The sequence below is a fragment of the Phyllopteryx taeniolatus genome, chromosome 1, assembly GCF_024500385.1.
Source record: "Phyllopteryx taeniolatus isolate TA_2022b chromosome 1, UOR_Ptae_1.2, whole genome shotgun sequence".
Classification (NCBI taxonomy): Eukaryota; Metazoa; Chordata; class Actinopteri; order Syngnathiformes; family Syngnathidae; genus Phyllopteryx; species Phyllopteryx taeniolatus.
The window spans coordinates 33266603-33291838 of NC_084502.1; the positions used below are offsets into that span (position 1 = coordinate 33266603).

A 25236-nucleotide genomic window follows, 5' to 3' on the forward strand; every position below is an offset into this window, starting at 1 on the left:
TATGAATTATTATTATTTTTTTTTATTCAAGCAAACTTCAAACATTTTAACAATATTCAGGAGAATTTATCAAAAAGCTATAATCTCATCATTCCCATTGAATACAGTAGAAAAGAGTATGTACCACAGCAGTATCACCATATATATATATATATATATATATATATACACACACACATACATACAACCTCTGCATAGTCGAAGAGAAGACCAACAGAACGCCACAGGAACTGTCCTTGGCTTGTTGACAAGGCAGCATACTTGCAATATGGCCCTTTTTATGCATGTTTATTTCAACATTTTTGCTCATAAAAACACAAGGTAATGCTAAATAACCAAACAAGTTCACAGGGCTTAGAAGATGTTACAACTGCTCTTCAACCTTTATGTTGCTATAGCAACCGTGCGTACCACCGGTTCATGGATCACCAGAATGATTCAGAACCTAATCAACATGTAAACATGTACAGCTGCTGCAGGGTCAGTACAGCTGTTTGTCTCCTAAAACAACCCAAAGGTATCACAGAAATACATGCATAAATAATCATACCTGCAATGCAAAAGTATTTTCATCGTAAGCGTATCATTAGACGTGATATAACTCAGAAAAGTACTGGAAAGGTTAAAGTTGATTATGGATGACGGGGTATTGAGTGGCCACAGTGGGGGGGGGGGGGGGGGGGGGAATAGAACAGAATAAAGTCATATTATTATAAGAAAACTAATATGAGGAAAAACATTGCAATATTGCAAGAAAATATAGGTACCCATTTATGCTTACTACATGTTAAGACTGTCATCCCTTAGAACAAACTCCCCCCCCCCCCCCCCTTATTACATTGATTCCACGCCCCTTTAAAATGTATTGTGGTAAAAATATATAATTCTTGCATCTAAGATTTTATTAACTTCACATGCTTTTTTCTTGTCATTTTGCTATTTTTTTCTTTTCTGTGTGGCTGAGCTTTGCCGCAATTATGTAATGCTAAACGTAAAAAGGGTTATTTTTAAAAGAAATAAATTATGAAGATTATATATGTATATATACAAATTATAAACATGCAGTATATTTACAATTGCATTTAATTCAAGATGCCAAATTATTTGCCATGCATAAAGTGTTTGGAAGGGCTTGCTGCTCACCACCTCCAAACTAATCTGAGGCATAAACACATGATCAATGGTAATCTTGGGAAGATAGTATAAGCGTCATGAATTCCAGTGTATAGTAGTGCTTCAAAAGCACACAAAATGGAACGGGCTAAAAAATTAGGCAAACATAAATGAAGACTCGCCTGCTTTTAATTCAAATGCTTGACATCGGTAACAGTTATACCATATTAGAAGAGTACCTTTGCACAGTGGACGGGAGTAGAAAAATGTCATTGGTGCAAACATTTTTGCAGCAAAATTCTGCTCTTTTCCATCCTGAGATGAACTAAATCAGTAGCCATTTGTTTTTTCACAATTGATTTGAGACAGAACCCGCTTCCAGTTGCACGGTGTCAGCCACACGAAAATCATAAAAGTAAGCAAAAGGTTTGCAGCTGACCTCGACCCAGCTGATGGCAGTTTGATTATCAGAATAAAAATGGAAGACAACAAGTCAACGTTCAACAGATAATGGAGGAAAAATTATTCGTGCCACTTTATCCCAAAATGTTTATTTTACATCAACACCACCAGTATTGGAAAAGAGGGCAAACGTCCGAGGTAACACAAAAAACAAAGGTGTATGAGAAAAGAGCACAGAAGAAGCCCTCCTTTGGAGCACAGTGTTCTTCGTGGCAGTCGCTTTGGACAAGACTGGAAGTTGCTGTTGATTGGATTGAAATGTTGCCTCTTGTCACCCTTTGATCCCAGTTTGATGTTTCCTATGTGCCCACTTCCTCACAAGTTCTCCCCAGGCTGGTACTGAGGCTCGGTAGAGGTGAAGTAATCCTCTAGGAAGCCTTGCAGATACTCAAAAGTAGGCCTCTCCTCGGGCTCTTTCCTCCAGCAGGTCAGCATCAGCTCGTGCATAGATTCCGGGCACTCTGCCGGACACGGCATCCTGTAACCGCGCTCCACCTGGTCCAGAACCTCCCGGTTCACCATACCTGGAAAAGGGCGAGAGCATGCATGATACACACAATCATGGGTTGAAAGACTTGACTGTCCAACTTAAGACACATGACAAAATCTGACAAAAGTGAGTACATCCGTCTCATTTCTGTATATACTGTGTGTATATCTTTCCATTGGACAACACTGAAGAGATGACAATTTGCTACAATGTAAAGTGGTCAGCGTGTAACAATGAAGTACAATGCAGCACTCAGCTTGTAAAACAGTGTAAATTTAATATGCCATCCAGATAACACAATGCACAGACACTGTCAAAACTGCTGGTGACAAACGTGAGTACACCCCTATGTGAAAATGTCCAAATTGGGCCCATAAAGGAGTGTACGGTAATCACTTTTCTTGCCACAGGTTTTGACATTCATGGCTGGTGTTGAGTTATTTTGAGGGGACAGTAAACTGACACTTTTTTATTAGCTGTACAATGACTGCTTGACATTGACGCAAAGTGTCATTTATTCAGTGTTTTCCCATCAAAAAATTCAATGTCTGTGGTGTGCTTTGTCAAAATATCCAAAGCATCAATAATTATAAATATACTGTGTATTTTTACAGCATATTTCTTACCGTAGTGAAATTAACTTGTTTTACGACACACATTGTACAACCCCAATTCCAATGAAGTTGCGATGTTGTGTTAAACAAATAAAACAGAATACAATGATTTGCCAATCACGTTCAACCTATATTTATTTGAATACACTACAAAGACAAGATATTTAATGTTCAAACTGATAAACCTTATTGTTTTTAGCAAATAATCATTAACTTAGAATTTTATGGCTGCAATACGTTCCAAAAAAGCTGGTACAGGTGGCCAAAAAAGAAAGTTGAGGAATCCTCATCAAACACCTGTTGGGAAACCCCACAGGTGAACAGGCTGATTGGGAACAGGTGGGTGCCATGATTTTGTATAAAAGGAGCTTTCCTGAATTGTTCAGTCATTTACAAGCAAAGATGGGGCGAGGTTCACCTCTTTGTTAACAAGTGCGTGAGAAAATAGTCGAACAGTTTAAGGACAATGTTCCTCAACGTACAATTGCAAGGAATTTAGGGATTTCATCATCTACGGTCCATAATCTCATCAAAAGGTTCCGAGAATCTGGAGAATTCCCTTCATGTAAGCGGCAAGGCCGAAAACCAACATTGAATGCCCGTGACCTTCGATCCTTCAGGCACTGCATCAAAGACCGACCTCAATGTGTAAAGGATATCATCACATGGGCTCAGGACCACTTCAGAAAACCAATGTCAGTAAATACAGTTCGGCGCTACATCCATAAGTGCAACTTGAAACTCTACTATGCAAAGCAAAAGCCATTTATCAACAACACCCAGAAACGCCGCTGGCTTCTCTGGGCCCGAGCTCATCTGAGATGGACTGAGTGGAAAAGTGTTCTGTGTTCCGACGAGTCCAGATTTAAAATTGTTTTTGGAAATTGTGGACGTCGTGTCCTCCGGCCCAAAGAGGAAAAGAACCATCCGGACTGTCATGGACGCAAAGTTCAAAAGCCAGCATCTGTGATGGTATGGGGCTGTGTTAGTGCCAATGGCATGGGTGGTGAAGGCACCATTAATGCTGAAAGGTACATACATGCTGCCATCCAAGCAACGTCTTTTTCATGGACGCACCTGCTTATTTCAGCAAGACAATGCCAAACCACATTCTGCACATGTTACAACAACGTGGCTTTGTAGTAAAAGAGTGCGGATACTAGACTGGCCTGGTTGCAGTCCAGACCTGTCTCCCATTGAAAATGTGTGGCGCATTATGAAGCGTAAAATACGACAACGGAGACCCCGGACTGTTGAACAGCTGAATCTGTACATCAAGCAAGAACGGGAAAGACTTCCACCTACAAAGTTTCAACAATTAGTGTCCTCAGTTCCCAAACGTTTATTGAATGTTGTTAAAAGAAAAGGTGATGTAACACAGTGGTAAACATGACCCTGTCCCAGCTTTTTTGGGAATGTGTTGCAGCCATAAAATTCTATTAATGATTAATGATTATTTAATGATTATTTGCTAAAAACAATAAAGTTTATCAGTTTGAACATTAAATAGCTTGTCTTTTTAGTGTATTCAATTAAATATAGGTTGAACATGATTTGCAAATCATTGTATTCTGTTTTTATTTATGTTTAACACAATGTCCCAACTTCATTGGAATTAGGGTTGTAGATAAAGTTTTGCCTGCACAGTCTACTCCTAAAGTTTCAGGAAACAGTGCAATTAAATAACAAACAAGAACACAAAGGAGAGAAACCTTTTGCCTGCTCAGGCTGCACCTTAGTTTTCCCAGGTGTCTTAATGCGATATCTGTGTTGCAAAGATCAGGAATTACATGCAGTGAGCAAGCTCACATACTGGTTGGTCAATGGCGAGCCTTGCTTTTGTTAGATTGAAAATGGCTATTGGTGTTTGTGACGGCTGGCTGTTTGTGTGTACTAATGGAAGCAGGTCGCAAACACCCCCCAACAACTTACAGAGCTATCGCGTAAGTGTCGTTTATGACAAGCTAACTGTTACAATGCTATTTATTCTGTGAACCCCAGAAAATACAATGCAGCTCTGCTTACTGTGTGAAGGCACCTCTAGTTGATTTAACCATATCCGCACACACACTTACCGTGTTTTTGCAGCATTTTACTTATAAGCACAATAAAAATTGACCCAAGCCCCGAAAGTTGTAAAAACGTCTAAATAATACAATGGTACTTTGATGTACGAGGTTAATTTGTTGTCCATTTACTCGTATATCAAATTAATTTTCCCATTGAAATGAATGAAATGCAATAATATCCATCCATCCATCCATTTTCTGAGCCGCTTCTCCTCACTAGGATCGCGGGCGTGCTGGAGCCTATCCCAGCTATCATCGGGCAGGAGGCGGGGTACACCCTGAACTGGTTGCCAGCCAATCGCAGGGCACATACAAACAAACAACCAGTCGCACTCACAGTCACACCTACGGGCAATTTAGAGTCTCCAATTATGTTTTGGGATGAGGGAGGAAACCGGAGTGCCCAGAGAAAACCCACGCAGGCACGGGGAGAACATGCAAACTCCACACAGGCGGGGCCGGGGATTGAACCCGGGTCCTCAGAACTGTGAGGCTGACGCTCTAACCAGTCGTCCACCGTGCCGCCATGCAATAATATGTTCATTAAAAAAATAATCGACCAAGCGACAGTTCGTACCTTGAAAAATTTGTAAATTGGGGTATTTGTAAAACAAGGTACCACGGCAGTATGAGTTATGTCGAGCGGACTAGAAAAACATGACCTAAATAAATATGGCTTGCCTGGATATGGCACTCTTCCTTTGGTAGCCAGTTCGGTCAGCAGGATCCCAAATGACCATACGTCGGATTTAATGGTGAAGCGTCCGTAGTGAGCCGCCTCGGGAGCTGTCCACTTGATGGGGAACTTGGCTCCTGCAAAACAAGTTGGCACACACAGTGACGTCTAAATAAATGCCGGCGTTCCCCACATGATGGAGGTCCAACACTTTGCTGACCTTGTCTGGCTGTGTATTCGTTATCCTCGATGAGGCGAGCCAGGCCAAAATCCGCCACTTTACAAACCAGGTTATCTCCCACCAGGATGTTGGCAGCTCTCAGGTCTCTGTGCACGTAGTTCATCCTCTCCACATAAGCCATCCCTGAAGCAATCTGACGAAGACGCAGAATCGTACACTGAACCAGAACACCCCTTTGTTTGTTTTTTCTCAAACTACAAATGGTTGTAGATAACCACAGTGTATTCCACTGTGCATTCTTCAATGTGTATGATTTGTCACATTGAAGTATGATTTGTTATCCTTCCTCGTGTGCATTAACAGTATTTAATAGTAGTGTCTGTCCTTTTAATGATGTTGCAAAAATGACATGAAAATACAAGTAGAAGTGATAACAATTCTTGGCTCAGGTACCGCCATTTGAACATAAGCCTAACAAAACTGAAAAAGGATATGACAATATTGCTGAATTATTTAGGCTGACCTGTGACGCCATGTCCACCAGCTGAGGGAGGCGGAGCATCTTGCCCATTTCACCTTTCAGGAAATCCAGTAAACTACCTGTTGGCAGGGATACAAAGAGCGGGCTGCCATTAAAAATATGGTTCATTTTTTTATGGGGTTAACTAAGTGGTGGCATTACATCGTCTTTTCCTAAATTTGGTCTGTTTCATCACTTAATCAATTCCAAGTTTCTCAAAATGCATCGCAACCAATCATGTAATATCGCTCTCTTCTCTTATTGGTCACAAGAATGAAAACTCAGTGAAACAGTGCTAATAAACAACGAAGCAAAAATGTAATTTGTTGATAGCCTTTAATAATGATATGAATGATCTAGCAGCCTCCAATGTACCTTAAAGGGAACATATGGATAATTGGCTTTTTAATGGCTTGTACACAAATATTAGGGTCTCTGGAGTGCCTGCTCACCCATCAAATGTGAAATTAAATAACCAAGTAAATCTTTGATTTGCCTCTTTCTCCAAATGTTTGTGAGCAGCACAATTCAGCTAATTTACATAAGAACCAACCCCACATAGTCTTCTCTGCCCATGACATGAAGTGATGGCCGGAGTCCACTATTTTATCTGAATCACCATCATGCAGAAACACCCACATCCCCCACTCCCCTGACAAAGTCAAAATGTTAGCAAACCTGCATTGAGTTTTGCTGGATGCACAGATTAGCTGTGGCTAACAGTGTTATCCTTTGATGAGCAGCACATACCGTACTGTGTCAATGCAGCGGTATTTATGTTTGGGGATATGTTCATGTGTCACATACACACACTGTAGCGTATAGGGTCATGTACTGCCTCAACGAATAAATATTTTGTCTTAATAAGTGCTTGCTTTTGCAAATAAATCAAAACATGAACTGCTGTAGAGCCGACAATCATTGCATCATGCTATATGTTAACATAACAACTTTTAGCATATTAGCATCTGAGCTATTCACTTTCACAATAGCACCTGATCACAAGATGTTCAATCCTTGATCTGCCTTAGGGTATTCTGTACTCAGCATGCTATTTTGCTTAGTGTTAACATATCACTTGTTCGCATATTAGCATTTTAGCAACAGTCATTCAAAATTGTAAGACCATCCATTTGAGTCCAAAGTTCAAAATAGTTCTATAAGGAAAGACCAAATCGCAACAAACCATTTACAGATGCGGGTTACAGACATGCAACAGGTAGCAGGCCCATTAAAAAAATTAAAAATAAATAAATAATAATAATTAAATAAAATCACAATTTTTATCATGCTTTTTTAATATTGTTTTTAAACTTTTTTAAACTACCAGTTTTAAAGCATCTGTACTGAAAACTTAAGATGCTAGAGAGTAGTTCAACATTATTATTAATTTGTACTCAACAGTACAACAAATGTAGGCAAATATAAAGAAACACGGGAAACTAGTTCACAGTCTTGACTGAGTGTTTTTGCAGGTAGGCAGACCCCAAATAAACAAATTCCCCTCCTCTGGGTTAATGAAGATGTTTAAGGCATCCTAATACTATAATTTTCAAGTTATGATGGTTAATATGGTGTTAAAATAATCAGTGCTTGCAAATTTGTATCATCTTTAAGAACATTACTGATTACACAGTTTTAAGTGAAAATACCATTTAACACAATACACAAAACATTTAACAATATGAAAGCAGGACAGAATACTCTGATCAAATCTCTTTTGCTCACAACACTCCTCATGGGCAATATTTAAAACAGTATGACAGATGACACAAGCGATTGCTGCTTTGCTTGCTTCTCATGGGTGAACTGCTACATACTGCTACATAGCATTAGCACGTATGTAGGAGCACATATGTGTGCTGGCAGCAGTGAGTGACAGGCAATTTTATGCTTTTTCACAAAATCGCTTGTGTGCTAGTTCTTGGAGAAACTTGCTGCTTGCTGGACAGCCCACCGTGGGAACTCACAGAGCGGCCGCCTCAGTGGGAGGACGGCTGAGTCAGGTGGACCGTCTCGGAATGGGGCGGGCAAGCCGAGGAGGCGCGGTCTCTGTTTACTTCCAGAACTTGCAAACTGAAGTGGAGTAAAAAAAGGTCGACTCCAATTGGCTGTTGTCACGCACTTTTCTGCCATGTTTGATCGAGGAAATACACACAGCTGATCAACCTGAAATTTTTCTCAATCACTAATCGTCATCATTTAATTGCCCAGCCATAATTGACACTTGAATAAACGTATTACACAAAGGCGGAAAACGAACTGGGTGTTCGTGTGAAAGCACGACAAGACCTTGCAAACCCTTCAGGGAAAAAAATAACCAATCAATGTTCACAAGTGTACAAGTCCATGCCAACCTTTTCCCATGTACTCAGTGACGATGTAGATGGGCTCCTCTGACACCACGGCATATAGCTGAACCAGCTTTTCATGCCTCAGCTTCTTCATGACCTGGGCCTCCTGCAGGAAGGCTTCCGGGGACATGGTGCCAGGTTTCAGAGTCTTGATTGCCACTCGGGTTGTACCGTTCCATGTTCCTGATAAAAGACGCATGAATGCCAATAAAACTGCCACTTGGGCTGTGAAGAAAATAATAATAATAAAAAATAAATTTAAAAAATCGGCTAACTGGACCACAAATCCCGGTCGACGAAAACATTTCTGCCTCGAGGCAATAAAAAGCATTAATAAAAGCATATTTGCGCAGCCCAGAACCATTTAGCCATGGTCTATGTTTACGCATGGACATTTGTTTCAGACGGACTTACTGTTGGACCAGTGGAAAAGCACTGCCAAAAATGACAGAGAAGCGTCTGTAAGTGATTTTTAAGACACTATTAGATGTGTAATGTACATATAACATGAGTATGAGTGAGCTGAATGGTAGTTAGTTAGTTTTTTTTTTTTTTTTTTAGCTAAAATGGTTATCGCTAGCACGCTAAGGTAAATCGCGAATGCTAACCGTTTAGCAAAGGCTGATTTTGTTGTCTCAAATTATGTAGAGTTTATACCATACACTCAGTACCAACATATGCAGTTTACGGATATAATTCCAGCCCTCATGAATGTGAATAAAATGCATGTTAGTAGTAAAAAACAATTTGGTGTTTTTTTTGGGGGGGGAGGGGGCAGGGGGGCGTCGGTGATCACTAGAGTACTTGACGAAATATCGGTAGATAATTGATTCTAAAACTGTTGATAGTAACAGCCCTAACTGCAACCAGCCAATCAGTAAAAACACAAGACGTAACAAGAAAGTCTTTGACAGCAACCTCCTTGTAAAGTTTCTAAGTTGCCAGAAACACCTCTTTTCCCCATAGTCTTTGGTACTAAGGCAATACTGGGCTCGACGAAAGCCATACTTACCCATCCAAACTTCTCCAAAGCAGCCCTGTCCGAGCTTGAGATCTAGACGAAGAGACTCCCTGGGGATCTCCCAGGCATCCTTGGCTAAGCCCTGAGTCTGAGGCTTCAGCACTGGACAGATGTCAGTAAGACTGTGACACAGCCCATCAGCATGTTCTGAAGACATAAGAGACAACAGACAGTGTTGCTGTCATGAGATCAGCAATGACATCCTGTTAATCAGACAGGAAACAAGGGGATTGATTAAACTTTCAAGCGGTGCTAAACAACAGTGGAACCAAATACCAGATTAAAGATAACAGAATAAAATGCTTGGCTTGGTTTGACGAGGAACAATAGTTCCTAAAAGTGTGAAGATTGGTTGAACATTTTGACTCATAGAGTGGTGACAAGAACACTTAATTAAGCTGTAAAACAGAATCTACTTCTGCAATCTTGTGTTGGAAATTATTCAAGTTTGGAGGGTTCCTCGCTTTGACAAAAGACCAAATATTTGAAGATTGGTTCAAAATTTCTCCCTGCTTTGGTCATTCAAAGCCAAAGGTTTTCTGTTCGGTTAAAAGCTGGGATGCTGTGAGTGATGCTCTGCTGATACCAGGACATTTTCTACATCTGTGCTTTCCTATCCCTTCTGTACTTCACTTTTGATGTTATTTTCAAAAAAGTGTTTGGGCTTGGCAATCGCTCCAAACACCATTAAAACATTTAGTGTTTTTGTTGTAGTTGTAGAATTATATAGTGTCAATTCTTTAGCTTGCTGTATTGAACAATATTTTTTCTAATAATCTAATGCTTAAATACTATACAGTCAGGGTGATTCAATGAAGTCAAGTGACTCACTGTGATAGTGACTGACAAGCTGCTGCAGAGTGCTAAACTGCGTGCGAGATGTAATGTAAAAGCCGCCGCTGTCCAACTTCCTGATCTTGTAGTGTTTCACATTCAGCCCCTTGGTGTTGTCGTAGTCCAGCACAGACAAACAATAGGCACCTGCATACAGATACATAACACAACAGAAATGTAACATGACGTGTGGTCACCTTATCATCAAAGAATAACAACAATCTCAAACACCTCCGTCTCACTTGTTTGAATGAAAAAACAACAACACAAAGCAATGCAATGCCACTCGATACCAACACACTATGATCATTACCAGTCCTCATTTTTGCTGAATTTAATCGTAGCTCTCTCTGTTTCTGTAGGTAGTAGTTAGCTGATGTTTTTTTTCTAGCTAGAAAACAATTCATGTTGTTAGAGACAGCACCACTGTCCTCTGTTTGAAATGGATATAGTATAGCTAGTTGTCTCCTTTTAGGAGAGGGAGAGAGACAGACAGACACAGAGAGAGAGAGAGGCAAAGAAAGGACTTCACATATTAGTATTCCAGGTAATCACAAAACTGAATTTCTTTAAATAGATAAAAAAAAGTCCCCCAAAACAAGTCCAAGGTCAATGTTTAATACTCACTATAAGGGGCCGGTTTACTCCAGAAAAAAAACGCATACTATTAACGTCTATGTAGAGATGCTGCTGTATCAAAATTAGTTGTCTTCCCCCCAAAGTTAGGGTTACAATATGTTTATTTTATGATTCCAATTCATTCCTCTTTTTCTGTGGCTCAACATTAAAATAACCTTAATCAGATTTGGTGGTTGAGTCATAGACTTTACAAAAAAGTCTATGACAATGTGGGAATGATATTGCGTTAAAATGAACATGGCAAGAAAACAGTGAAATGTATCTTGCCTGGCCGGGAGCCCAGCACTAAACTTCTGACCCAAGAATCGCTACCTACTGACAATTTAGAGTCAATGAACACACCATGAATTTTTTGAAAGGTGGGAGGAACTGTGAGCCAGACGTGCTGACCACGAGTCTAAAATGTTGCCCCAATGGTAAGGTTTGCAGCTTGCTTTGTGTTGGATTTATCTCACCCAACACCAATAGAAATGCACAAAAGGAATGAAGACGCTGGTTTCTCTTTCTCATGAGGAGGGCGTATGGGAGATTGTTCAGTTTACAGCCTCTCAACACGCTCTAAACAATCTCTCCCGTCGCTCCTGCATTTATTTGAAAATAGGAGGGTTTTACAAGACATAACGTTCTAAGCAACAAGACAGGTAGGGGTGCACATTTATTTTAACTTGAATCATGATCGCGATTTTAGCGGTCACGATTAAACGAGGCTGATTGTCTGCGGCATATGAAGCACTTTCTCAACTGAGTCAGCCAGCCGCCATATGGCGAACGCTTGATTGTGCTCCCTAAACAGCACGGTAGCTTCTCAGTCACTCTGGGTGGAGTTCCTGATGGAATCATGCTGAGAGAAGCAAGTACAGCAAAGATTGGAGCTAGCGCCTCGGAAAGGGATCAACATCTGTTTTCTGGACATGTTTGATTCAAGGCAAGAGACTTTAAACAACAAGCCATATGTTAAGAGTGCAGCAGAGTTGTCTGGCCTGCAAGGTAGGTAACAACTAATCTGTTCAGCCATCTACAAAAACGGCAGAAAAATGGCAAAACACTTGACAAGGAATATGTGATGATCTCGCGCAATTATTTCTCCAAAGTGGCATTAAACACGCTGTATGACCAATGACTGCGGTCAGGCCAGCCGGCAGTCAAAAAGCTCAAGTTAAGCTAACCCGCACCGCAATTGTTCATTTAAGCATTACGGTAACATGCCGGCAATGTGCCCCGGTGCCAACTTCAAAATAAAAGATTAAATTGGCATGGATGTCCAATGTATTCATATATGAGGCTTTTATTTTGAAGTTGGCCCTGTTGAAATAAAAGCCTAAAATGGCACTGATGTTCAATGTTTTAATATATGAGGCTTTTATTTTGAAGTTGGCCCTTTAAGCACGGTGGCGTGTTACAGTTATGCATACTATTAACAATCGTTTTAGCAGCTGCCTTGACTTCGACTGGAGGCTGGGCTGACCGCAGTGAAAAAGGCTGGGAGTAAACAGAGAGAGAAATCACAACTGTCGACTTCCTTGCAGTTTGTGACCACGGCTGGTCAAGCAGAACAATGGAGCCGAACCAGTTCCTTGACAATTCACTATATTGAAAGGGGATGTTCCAATGAAAAGTCCGTGTTTGCAGCCTAATGTTATTGCCTTTCATGTTGAAACTGGGGCGGCACGGTGGGCGACTGGTTAGAGCGTCAGCCTCACAGTTCTGAGGAGCGGGGTTCAATCCCTGGTCCCGCCTGTGTGGAGTTTGCATGTTCTCCCCGTGCCTGCGTGGGTTTTCTCCGGGCACTCCGGTTTCCTCCCACATTCCAAAAACATGCATTAATTGGAGACTCTAAATTGCCCGTAGGCATGACTGTGAGTGCGAATGGTTGTTAGTTTCTATGTGCCCTGCGATTGGCTGGCAACCAGTTCAGGGTGTACCCCGCCTCCTGCCCGATGACAGCTGGGATAGGCTCCAGCACGCCCGCGACCCTAGTGAGGAGAAGCGGCTCAGAAAATGGATGGATGGATGGATGTTGAAACTGCATTTGCTTCCATTAAGTTGCCATTCGTAATTGCATTCCGTAATAGTATATTTATTCAGTCAGCCCTTGGTAAAATTTTATTTCTTGGGTACATTTTGTTTGAAAATTATCCATCATTTATTCTTATTTAAAGATTCATTTTGGACTGAAAACTCTTAGATACACTTTGTTGAAAAGTAATGCAAAAAACATATTGATTTTTCCCTATGATCAGGAATAATCGTGATTACAATATTGATCAAAATATTTGTGATTATTATTTTTGCCATAACCGTGCAGCCCTAATCACAGGCAATGTGGTCTTCATGCCACCAGAGGGCAATCTCAATCAAGTCAAATGTCTGTATCACAGCACCACCCCCTACCCCTGAGCAATGGCTCCCGCCTTTTTCACATGTACAAAGTGGGCGATAATGGCTCGTGGTTGTACAGGCCGCATCTCCACACTGACCTAATTCTGTCTGGCTTGCACAGCCAGCCAGGACCTCCACATCTCTCCTTCTCACATAGTCACTTTCCCCTCTGACACCCCTAAACTGTCCCTGTTTTTCATTTTAATCAGGGCCTAATAACCAGAAATAGGAGAGACACACATAAGCAGCTGAACCTAAAGGGAGAATGTGGCATATCAGAAGCATCCCCAAACATGTCCTGCAGACATCTTAACAGACCTTTTTTCCATCTCCCTAAGTTAGGCACACAAAGCTGTGAAGAAAATAGCGTTGTGTTTCACCCTTCTTCTTGTTGGAACATGTCTGGAGAGATGTGCCATGGAATGTGCCAAGAGGATTATCAGCATGAACTCAAAATGAACAAAAAAACAAAAAATGTAGCTACTAAGAGCTCCAACAATTCAATGGTTAGTTTTTTCTTTTTGTCCTTACATATTGTATGTTATACCATTTTAATCAATCAATCTATCCATTTTCTATCGCACTTGTCCTCAATAAGGTCGCAGGCCCTACTGTGCAGTTTGCCAATGTGAGTAGGGCTGTGCATTAACATGGTGACTTGTGGTGGAGCTATTTGGAGCCCCGAATCTGTCAGAATTGGGCCAAAATCTGGGCAGTGGCAGTTACCGTAAGTTACTCAAATGATGGCAAGAGGCGCCTATAGGTAGGGATGGGAATTGAGAAGATTTTTCCAATTCTGATTCCATTTTTGAGACTGCTTAAGGATTAAATTCTTTATCGATTCTTGTATAGATTCTCAAATTTGTAGTTTGGGGGAGAACAAATACCCAGGGGACTTTAAATAGATTTTTAAAAAAAATAAAAGAATAAAATAAAATTTAAACCCCCCCCCCCGCTGGACACTATATCGAGGCTTAATGCGATCATAAAAACATAATCAAAGAAAAATGATTGTGTCACATTGCAAGTTGTTTACAACGCATTAACTTTTCTTCGATTATATTGTTTATATATTATAACGAGAAGCCTGCATATAATATCCGGTGGGTGTTTATTTTATTTGATTCATTCAATTATTGTTATTTTATTATATATATTTAAAGTCTCCTGGATATTTTTTCTCCCCCAAACTACAAATTTGAGAATCGAGAAGGAATCGATTTGTAAAGCACTATCAAAAATGGAATCGGAATCGTAAAAATCTTATCAATTCACATTCCGAGCCGTCACCCATGACATCTCTTGACATTTAGTAAATCCCATGATGCTGCAGCTCTGTGAGCACTGAAACGCCCAGTTTTAATTCTTCTTTTGTTTTTTAGTTGATTCCACCCCAGAAGTCTAGTAGTGATGTTAGTGAGGGAAAAGGTAGTGATGAACAACAAACTGGATGAAATGTATGTCTCTGTCTGGCTTCTCAGCACAATATGGAATAAGAGACATTAGGTCAACAGTGATAAAAGAGGAATAACTGAGTGCACTCTGCAACTTGTTTGACAGTTAAAAAGATAAAATATAACAATTGCCTGTACAGTTAAAGGTTTTATGATGGTGACAGTTTGATATTACCATTACTTCCTATGTATTTTTAGATTATTTTTTTTTTTTGACAAATCCAAATCAGATGTCGACAAGCATCCCCGACCAATTTGTTTGACCATAGAGGTTCCAATGTATTAAAGTTTAGACACAGTTTGTATTGTGAGCTACTCTGCGATTCCCTCCCATTCCAATTGCACATATTGAAAGTGTTGAAGGGGGTGTCAAGCTCACCTTTGGTGGTCTCGCTCTCTCTCACAAGGAATGTTCCTCTTCTGTTCTCCAAACTGAGCAGCAGTCTCTCTGAGTCACGACGGGTGATCTTGCCAAAGTACCACCTGATTAGGTCAAAGGGGGAAAAGACAGAAGGCACAGGAAGGAGCAGGTTGGTAAAGCCCAGCGAGTTTATGTTAAAGACAAAAAAAAGCAAACACACATGCACACACATCACCATGACAACAGCTGCTTACCTGGACTCTGCAGTCAGTCTGAGATGACTGCAGAAGAAGGAAGGCAAAAGGTGAGACAAGGAGATGTTAAAGAAAGTTAGTTTAGCATAGAAAGCAAAGCGTTGAGTCTCTGTCGCCGAAATGCATGACTGCAGTAAATCAATGGAGCGATCCATGCAGCCTCTCAAATATACACAGTGTCTCCTTTAGCTCTCAAGCATTTGCCCTCTTTGTATTATTATAAAATAGCTCAAGCAGCTAGGGTAATCCGCTACTTCCTTGACAATAGGGCCATGTTTTTTGTGGTTCAATAAACAAAATAGTACAGTAGAGTATACAGTACGTGGAGCCTCAAAACATTAATTCATTCATTTTCCGTACCGCTTATCACACTCGGGTTGCGGACGCCTCAAAACATTGTTTCTCAAAAACAACACAATGGGTTGCAGTTTTTCCATTACAGCGAGTTAGTATGTGTCCTTGGGCCAATCGCCAGGTGTGAATAAATGTAACAATGTAATTTGATTGTCTGTACTGAGATTGTGCAATTCAGTCATGTTTGGCCCTAAGATGGGCCCCAAGTTAAAGAATTAAGGCCTCTTCACAGTGCACTTGGCTCAGAGCGAAAGCTCTGTGCGGCAGCATGCAAGAATGGCGGCACCCCGGTGCGACCAATGCCAACCATGCCCAAATTTGGAAGTACCGACCAAACAGCCTACAAGGAAGTCGGGAGGCTTTCCTCTCCAAGTAGACTGTAACTCCGCAATATGTATTTGTCATTGTTGCAAAAGAAAGCCCTGGCTTTGCTTATTTTAAGGAGGGGGAGGTGTCGCAGCAGCAAAAAAACAAAAACAAACAAAAAAAAAAGCCGCTCTCGAATAGAAAATTTCTCTATTCAAGGGCGCATCGCGTGGTGTCAGGTCGAACGCCCTCTGCAATTGCTGCGACATGGCATTCCATGGTCCCGTCACCTCAGCACATACACAATGAATGGGAAAGTGGACGGCACGCTATGCATTTCCAAGTGCGGTGCGAAAAGGCCTTTAAGCTCCAGGGACAACAAAGGACTGTAGTCCAACCTCTGACTGATTAATTAATAGATTAAGACATGTGTCTCAGTACTTTTTGTCTATACAGCATATCCCTGTTGGAAAAGGAAATAGTTTGATATGCATTATGTGAGACATAATTGCTCACTCAAAGATTGTATTCCTAATTCACTAATTAGCTTTTTATGTTTGATGACAGGTGACTCCCATCATGTGGTCCAAGTTTCATTTTTTTTTCTTACTAGCAATGCTCAGTCTCTGTAAAGGATTAATGTACCATTTCCTTTTTGACATTAATTTAAAAAAAAAAAATGCAGCACCGTGGGCCTAGCCGTTAGCACATCTGCTTCACATTTTTTTAGGTTCGGGATTTGAATCTCAGCTCTGGCCACGTCCTGTGTGCATGTTCTCCCCGTGTATTTGTGGGTTTTCTCCAGGTAATCAACATTTTATAAAGAAAGTGCGGACCATGTCACCACAGATGTATTTTTAAACTTCTAGAAAGTTTGGTATACTGCTGCCTATCCCAGCTGACTTTGGGCAAAAGGCCATGTACAGACTGGACTGGTCACCAGTTAATTGCAGAGCACATGTAGACAAACAATCACTCACACCCACAATCACACTTACGGACAATTTACAGTCTTCAATTAATATACCGTGAATGTTTTTGGAATGTGGGAGGAAGCCGGAGCACCCAGAAAAAACCCACGCAAGCATGGGACATAGGAGAGTCAGAGCCAAGATTTGAACACTGAACTTCAGAATTGTGAGGCAGTCATGCTAACCACTCATACACATAAAATATTTATACTCTACATATAATTTATATGTGGATAGAAATTTAACAAAAATAGTCATAAAAATCACATATTTATTTTATATGGATTTCAATTTAGCCTTTTCTACACACAAATTGTGTTTTACTGTGTAGATGTGAACATTACCACAATCAGTGTTTTGTTCATTTAGGACTGGAGCACAACAAGAAAATCTAAAGTTTGTTCACAGAAAGCTAAACCAGACACATGATAGGAAGGACCAGCTTTTATACTAAGTAAAGCAAACTAGTTGTCAGGTGTGTATAAAATGACTTTCCCTTTACCTGATTATTAAAAAGGATGCTTGAGTGCTAATAAAAGAGTGAAAAACTGACATGCAAGGCATACAAGTGAAGATAAAAATCAAGAGAAATATGCTTTACTCTTCTGCTTGGATGGAGTCGGACGGAGCCACGTAATTGCTGGGAATATATCCGCTCTCTCCGGTGATCAGGGAGCGTGCCAGCCACCAGTCACCCTCTCTGCAACGACAACACACGTCACATGATGTACAAAAACACACACAACATGGATAGTGTGAATAGGTGTTTAGGGCAGTAAAATTATGAATATTGTGCAGTGGCAGGGATGGGCATGATACTGTAGATACAGGTAGATGTTTGGTCATAAAGAATTTTGCCAATGTGGAATTTCATCAATTGACAATTTATTTTTAATAAACGGGTTTATTTAGAAGCAAATGAGGTTTAATGGATTTAAATACCAATAACTAGTAGATTAGTGCAATTAATTTAAGCCCTATTAGTTTTCTGCCTAACCAGGCTGCTGTAGCGATCAAACCAAAGCAAAGAAGAAGACAGTGGGAAAGTTTGGTGTCGGACATCTGCTGCTGACTGTCATGAGATTACGTTCACATGTTGACATGCTTTTAATCTACACTCTACATATATCAGCAGAGTGGAGTAAATTACTATGGTTACACTTGGCTTGTGTATTTGAATGTGAAGATGTTTAGCTCTGAGCCTCAGGCTGTCCTGCTTTCTATTCAGTCAACCCAGGGTCTTTTGTTTAAACAAGGCAGGTGATGTGCAATTGTTAGTCAAATTGTTGCTGAAATAATGAAAAAAAATGCTATCTTTACTGTCATTTAAAATGTACAGTGCTTATCAAATTAAATAGACCATCATCAAATGCTAAATTTATGCCACCGCCACCCCAAATTAACAACATTGATTACCAAAAACGTTATGTTCTGTAATACATCAATTATAGTTATTTTCGTGCATTTTTTAAGCATACAGAGCCAATTTGGGTATAAAAAGGTGAACTCAGTTTGATATTCCTGTTCAAAATGGTAAAGTATCGACAGTTTATTTCAATACAAAGAGTCGGCATTAAAGCTCTCCATAATGCTGGATGGTCCTCCTCCTTGATTCAATGACAAGTGGTCTAATACTTTTGTTAAGCACTGAACATAAACTCATCTTAAAAAATATCTAAATTTATTGGAATGCCCATTCCTAGTTTGGACACAATGGGACAACAAATGCAAACATGGGTGTGACAAGGGGACGGGATTGAGTTCTTTTTATGCTTATCATTATCAGGGAGCAGCTGCTAAAGCTTTGCAGCACTGCAATGACCATTTAAAGTGCTGAAAAACTTTAGACAAATGTGACTTGACTAATGAGAGGCAGTGCCAATGTAGTTTGGATAACAATGCAAACTTTGGGTAACGCAAGCAAACACAACAACAGGCAACACATTTAGGATGGCTTCACACCAAGAATTGTCAATCAGTACGGTTTGTAAAAAGTTGGTCCATTTCCCCCCAGCTTGTTTCTTTTCTATGGGTCAATATTGTGAACCCAAAACACGTGACAACAAATTATGTGAAACTGCTTTCTTCTGTAATTGGTCACAAGAAAGTAAACAGGAAGTCATAGTAAACAAAAACGAACGAAATAACAAACTAAAATGGAAAAAAACATTTTCATAAATGAAATAAAATAAAAATGAGATTGTTTTTAGAAAAATCTCAACTAAAACAACATTTTGTGTGTGCAAAACTAACTACAATTATTGTAAAAATGTCCTGCGTTTTCGTCTTGTTTTCGGCGTAGATTTTAAACGTACAGTGGAAGCTTGATAAAATGGACCCTGATATAACAGATATTGGATAAAACGGACCGTCGGGACTGAACAATGTCCAAAAATAGTTTCCAGTTGTCACTTAAAGTGCCGTTGAGGAAGTCTGTGAGTTCCAAAATTGGCCGCAAACTTGGTGGTGTGGGACAATGCAGGCAGAGAATGGGACTGACATATTTCTGGGTCACAGAAATACAATATGACTAGATCCAATTCCAAAAGACGTGCCTCCCGTGCCTATGTGGCAGCCATGTTGAATGTGGGCCATTGATGTGGCGGCCATGTGATGATGGTTCTTTCTATTGTCTACTGTGCATAGAACGAGAGTGACCGGCATCGCTCTGAGGAGTTCTTTGGAGTCTGGAACAGTAAACTACTTTTGGTACAGTAAAAATTATTTTGTCAAGCCCTTTGGAACTAGGAAGCACACAAATTCCTCATGGCTCATGAAAGCAACTCGCCTATGATGAGTACTGTTAGTCAACAATGTCACCATGACCAAGCACACCGGCATGATAAATGTGAATAAAATGTGAAACTTTCAAACATTTTCAAGGTTTTTTATACTTACAATAACTTTGTACTATACTGGCCATTTTAGGCCATGAACAAAACCTAAATAACAATTTTGTACTGTACAGTAATACAGATGTATAAGGCATCAAAAAAAAAAAGTGCTTCAAAGTAACAGACAATAGGCTGTATTGGACAACCCCCCCCCCGTCCCTATGAGTCCGTTCTATCAAGGTTCCACTGTATTTACTTCAGATAAATACATAGATACAGAACGGATAAGGAAAAAAATCGTCAAACAGTCCTTTGGATATTGTAGTTCACTTACTGTGTGTCACCTAGAAGTGACATCATCGGGCAGCGCCGTCGTATTGACGGCTCACCAGACCAAGTTGAAGTTTTGCAGTGAAGCCAACTTTTACATCCAAGCTGTTTTGTTGCTAACGGAAATGGCTAATACGGCTACCGATTAGCTAGTTCCTTCAAAGAACCTGCAAGTCATTTATTTGTCGTTTGGGGAAAACTCAGAGAAACGGACAACTGCCGAGAGTCTCATAATGCTGCTGTTTCCCGCCACGAAAGGCTGATGTGAAAGCAGACATGGAGTTTCTCGCTGACACAGCAGGTGATTAAACTACTTACACAACAGGACATTTTCACAGAATTACTTGAAAGGCTGAAAGGCTTTGTCACAATAATCACTGAATTAACAACAACAACAAAACAGACTGTATGCACTTTCACTGGATTTACAGACGATAAAAAAAGCTTACTTTCTATCCATCTATCTAACAGTCACAAATCTGAAAGTCCACTTGAGAAGTTTGCAATTTAGCAACAAGGGGAGTAAAACATGCAAACAACAACAAACTTTTTTTGTAAGTTAAACATACTGTAAAAACACATTTAAAAAGCCATACTACAGCATGTGTCTCATTTCTCTATTAAACAGTTTTTCTTGACTCTGTAGTACGGATCCCCTTGGGTCTGAAATAAAGAATAAAGAGCTGTAAGACTGGCCTGGTTTACATAGAGCCTTCGATTCTGATTATAATAGGTTTAGAAGACCAAACCCAATGAAAATACTCCATATAAACACATCAATCAGAATAAACAGGCCGAATCCCAATGGAATTTCATTCGGTTTCACAGGGGTGGAATATTCCTTCTGCCAAACCGATCAGAAATTTTTTTTTACCATTCCATAGAGTCAGGAAAAGCTCGTTTGTGCATGCTTCGTCTCGACGTAAATGCGCGGTCACGTCCTCGTTTATGCACGGCGTAAATATGTCGGCTTCAGATGGAGCTCGTATGCGACGGAGATCTTGTTTTTAATCAAGCATTTTTTTTTAAATAAACATATAAAAACAATCTCGACTACTGTGCTGAATAGACGACAGACCATCTTGATAAACAACGTGATGTTCACAACGAAGTGGGCATGTCACACGGCTGTTCCGATTAAATGTAGTGCACATCATGTGTACTCCCGATTGGAATACGTCACGTCACATTTAAACATTTGATCTGAGCTCTTCAACCGGAATGACAAAACAGTCTCCATGTAAATCCGGCTACTGTGTACGAGCCCTTCACCTATCATTCAACTATACAGAGCTGTTTAGCTCTTTAACTCATTAGTTCGCGAGAACAGTTAACGTTCTTTTAAGTGTCTCTGTTGTGTGAATCTACGCGCTGCACATGGATCCAGGCTGTGGCGTACTGGACGGAGCCAACACTGGCAAGAGTTTACCGGTCCGCCAGCATTCCATGAGCCCACTAGCGGCTAATGACACAGCCGTTCAACTCTGTCGGCTCACTGTGATCCGTGCGCCGGGTCACCACAACAAAGACAATTTATCGAGTCCGGAAAAACAATTGTGTCCATTTTACTTATCAAACGATAAGTTGATATCATAATTATTGTGACAGGCCTAGCACTGCACGTATTGCACAATTCTGTGAACTGTTATATAGTACCTGTATTTAATTTGTAGATGGTTGTTCATCTGTTAGTAAGTTGGTACATTTTATTTATTTATTTTTTAATGGTATTTTTTGTTGAGTTTTTATTACACAATATTTAACGTAATCTCACAAATAATAATAAAAAAAATAACACTGAAACTATCCATCCATCCATTATCTGAGCCGCTTATCCTCACAAGGGTCACGGGAACACTGAAACTAATAAAAACTAAACTAAAACAAAGCCTTTTTCTAAAAAATTTCTATCTAACAAACCTGCTCTAAAAACTATCCATCCATCAATCCATCCATTTTCTACACCGCTTATCCTCACTAGGGTTGTGGGTATGCTGGAGCCTATCCCGGCTAACTGTGGCCAGGAGGCCGGGTATCTTGATCTTTGGGACCAGGTTTTTTGTTGTATTCAGATTTTTCCAAGTGCCTTGTTTGAATTCTATGTTCTGGAAAATATTTGTTTTGGTTCACCTTGCCTTCCTGCGCTGGGGTCGACCACATTTGTGAGCATCACCACAAACCCTAACAAATCCCAAACTATTATAACCCTGGTAGGGAATCGGGAGTGAAACAGCACTAATACTAATATAAACAACATGTTGTAAAATTGTACCATGTTGATAACTTTAATAATGATATGGACAATCTCGCAGGCTATAATAAGTGCACAGCTGATGTTTTAATTCAATTATTATACATTGCACTTTGATTACTGCTTTCAGCCTTCGCACCAAGGGGAACATGAACTAGCGTTTAAAACTGACTAAATGGCACTAGTGTGAAAGCACCCTTGAATGCAATTCCATCGTAGCTTTACAAACCTGCAGTTCATCTTCCTCCTAGAAAAATGTGATGGATGAAGAAGAGAAATGATGAAGGGGGTTGGGTTTGAGGGTAGGAAAAAGAAGCGATATAGTTATAAGTGGTGGCAGAATAGTATAGCGGCACATATACTAAAACCATATATGAGACATTGGTAAATCTTGTCACTATTCAGGTGGTACACAATGACTAGGGGTGGGCGATATGGGCAAATATAAATATCGATACATTTTGTTTTATTTTACAATAACGATAATTTGATGACATCCTATATATTAAAAAAAACAAAAAAAAAACGGGTGTAAATCTCCACTTGCTTCCTAGGACATTTGTCTAAGACACTGCACAAGAATATTGAATGTCAATGTTTAACAATTAATAACTTCAAGTTACATCCATGCTGTATACAGGAGAATATGCCAAATCAGGTTTGCACAGTAGTATTTTAGTTAAGCTTTTGTTTAAAAAAAAAACAACAACAAACAAACAAATGTCCAAAAATTCAGATGACATCAAAATGTAACCCTAATTTAATACTTTAAACCAAATAATCAGAATAAGAATTCTCTCTATTTGCCAAATATGTCAAAAACACACAAGGAATTTGCCTCCGGTAGATGTTTAAAAAATACTTTTGAGACACACACTACGGAGAGTCACTTAGTAATTGTTACTGGTAATGTATTAATGCTGATAAATAGACAAGTTTGTCCCAACAGCACACACTGACATACAAATTTGGCGAGAACGCTGCAGAAAGAAATTTAGTTGATGGGGTTCTTTATGTCTTGGCAACGTTCACTTGTTTTGGTCATATAGAACGTGTAAATGACTTGCCGAGGGTTTTCTGACTGTGTTTTGCAGATTTTCTCTTCTTTAGCGGAAGTCGTCTATGGATGGCTGGATAAATACTTTATTCACCCCGTGAGGGAAATTTGATTTTTCATAAAGCTTTAAATATACTTTACACCGATTTGATCGGGCCGATAGTTAGCATTTTATGCTGATCGGCTTTAATGTCATAATTCGCCGATCCGATCAATGATGTCATTGATCAGCTCCCCAAAAGACATTAACTCCGCGTCGACATCGGGCACAGTATATTTGAATCCAAAAGCTAGTTTATTTTTAGCCTTGTCGCGCGTCTTTTGGCGTAGTCCTGTAAATATCTGACGGCCAATAAGGTAAATTTAGAAAAAAATAAATAATATGTCAGCGGTGTGGAACAGACAACACGTCTGAGACAGACAACACGTAATGCCTGGATCAGACTACAAGACAAATTTGCTCTTTCACGAGTGTACTGTCAGACTACTGAAATAAAAATTACACAGATGTTCGTTTAAGGCTTGCTAGAGGTATGTTCACTTACTTTTAATACGATACGGCTCACAAGCAGGCAATAAAATGTTATGTAGCCTAGTAAGCTAACGGTAGCACGAACGGTTGTACGTAAACATGCCGCCGTTCTGTCGAATCATGCTCTAAAGTTTCGGTGTGAGTGAAGTCATTTAATTAAAAATAAAATAATTTAATTACAGTAAGTTAGCACCCATTATTTCTGTCATGTAATGTTGGTTTGACCTGACTGATTAGAATACATGACCTGATGAGAGCAGTGATTTCCAACCTTTAATGAGCCAAGGAACATATTTTACAATTGAAAAATCTCACGGCACACCAACAAACAAAAATGTCACAAAAAGTGGATACATTAATTACTGTATTTACTTCCTAATAGAAGACCATTCATTTGTTCTGTCTGTCACTATGCCTCACTGGCATAAATAGAGGAACAAAGATACATTATTTATTGTAAATCTAAATTTTTGAGCAATTAAGTACACAAGTATATCCAGTAAATGAACAGGTCCGTTAAATACACATTCCTCCATCTTTTGATCGGATCGGTTATCGTTTTTTAAAACTCGCTGATCGGCCCCAAAATTCTGATCGTGTAAAGCCTAGTTTTAAAAACTTTCCACATGACAAGGTGTTTCTTATGAAGAGTTAAATGAAAAAAAAAGATCAAGCTTTACACTCGCGGGCACACGAACACATGTAATTGTGAAACGATATGTGACGTTATGACCGCGGAATCCTTTTTTTTTTTTTTTCTTCCCTGGTAACATGTTTAGCAGCTGGTATTGGTAATAGAGGATTCAAATAAGTAAAGGAGTGGGTGATCGGTGATGGGATCGTGAGATATTTACTTACAGTGCGGATGTTAAGGCTATGCTAACTAGCTCCTCAAATAGCCTCACCAGCAGTCGGGATAAGTTTGAGACTACGCAGTTTTCTTTATTGTTATCCAAAAATAAATAAATCCTCCAGTGAATATACGATCGTAACAGCGCCGTCCATTCTCTTCGTTTCGCTTTTAAACTGGCCGCCTTTGGGAAGTAAGCACGTACATCAGTGGCCTGTGTCATTTCCCTGATGGCCAATAAAAAAACTATACATGCATTCCATTGAGGTCCATTGTTTCAATTCACCCATTTGTTAAGCTGCTAAACTCCTAAAAAAGGTTGCTCGGCCC

The 25236-nt window shown here is 39.9% G+C and overlaps 1 protein-coding gene across 9 annotated transcripts in view; it reads right to left on the reverse strand.

Annotated features, from left to right (window-relative positions):
• Nucleotides 1-25236, reverse strand: part of src (v-src avian sarcoma (Schmidt-Ruppin A-2) viral oncogene homolog) — a 66972-nt gene continuing 41736 nt past the window's right edge. For 6 of the 9 annotated variants that reach the window (XM_061790239.1, XM_061790275.1, XM_061790248.1 and 3 more), the window contains 11 exons: nucleotides 22697-22714; nucleotides 17654-17752; nucleotides 15422-15448; nucleotides 15186-15289; nucleotides 10332-10481; nucleotides 9492-9647; nucleotides 8483-8662; nucleotides 6129-6205; nucleotides 5645-5798; nucleotides 5430-5561; nucleotides 1-2099 (listed from right to left, as the gene is read on the reverse strand). In XM_061790239.1, coding sequence (XP_061646223.1) covers nucleotides 1891-2099; nucleotides 5430-5561; nucleotides 5645-5798; nucleotides 6129-6205; nucleotides 8483-8662; nucleotides 9492-9647; nucleotides 10332-10481; nucleotides 15186-15289; nucleotides 15422-15448; nucleotides 17654-17752; nucleotides 22697-22714 — 1306 coding nt within the window. In that variant the 3' untranslated portion in view covers nucleotides 1-1890. The remainder of the gene's footprint in view (nucleotides 2100-5429; nucleotides 5562-5644; nucleotides 5799-6128; nucleotides 6206-8482; nucleotides 8663-9491; nucleotides 9648-10331; nucleotides 10482-15185; nucleotides 15290-15421; nucleotides 15449-17653; nucleotides 17753-22696; nucleotides 22715-25236) is intronic. The other 3 variants (XM_061790212.1, XM_061790223.1, XM_061790266.1) reach the window with 3 other exon arrangements.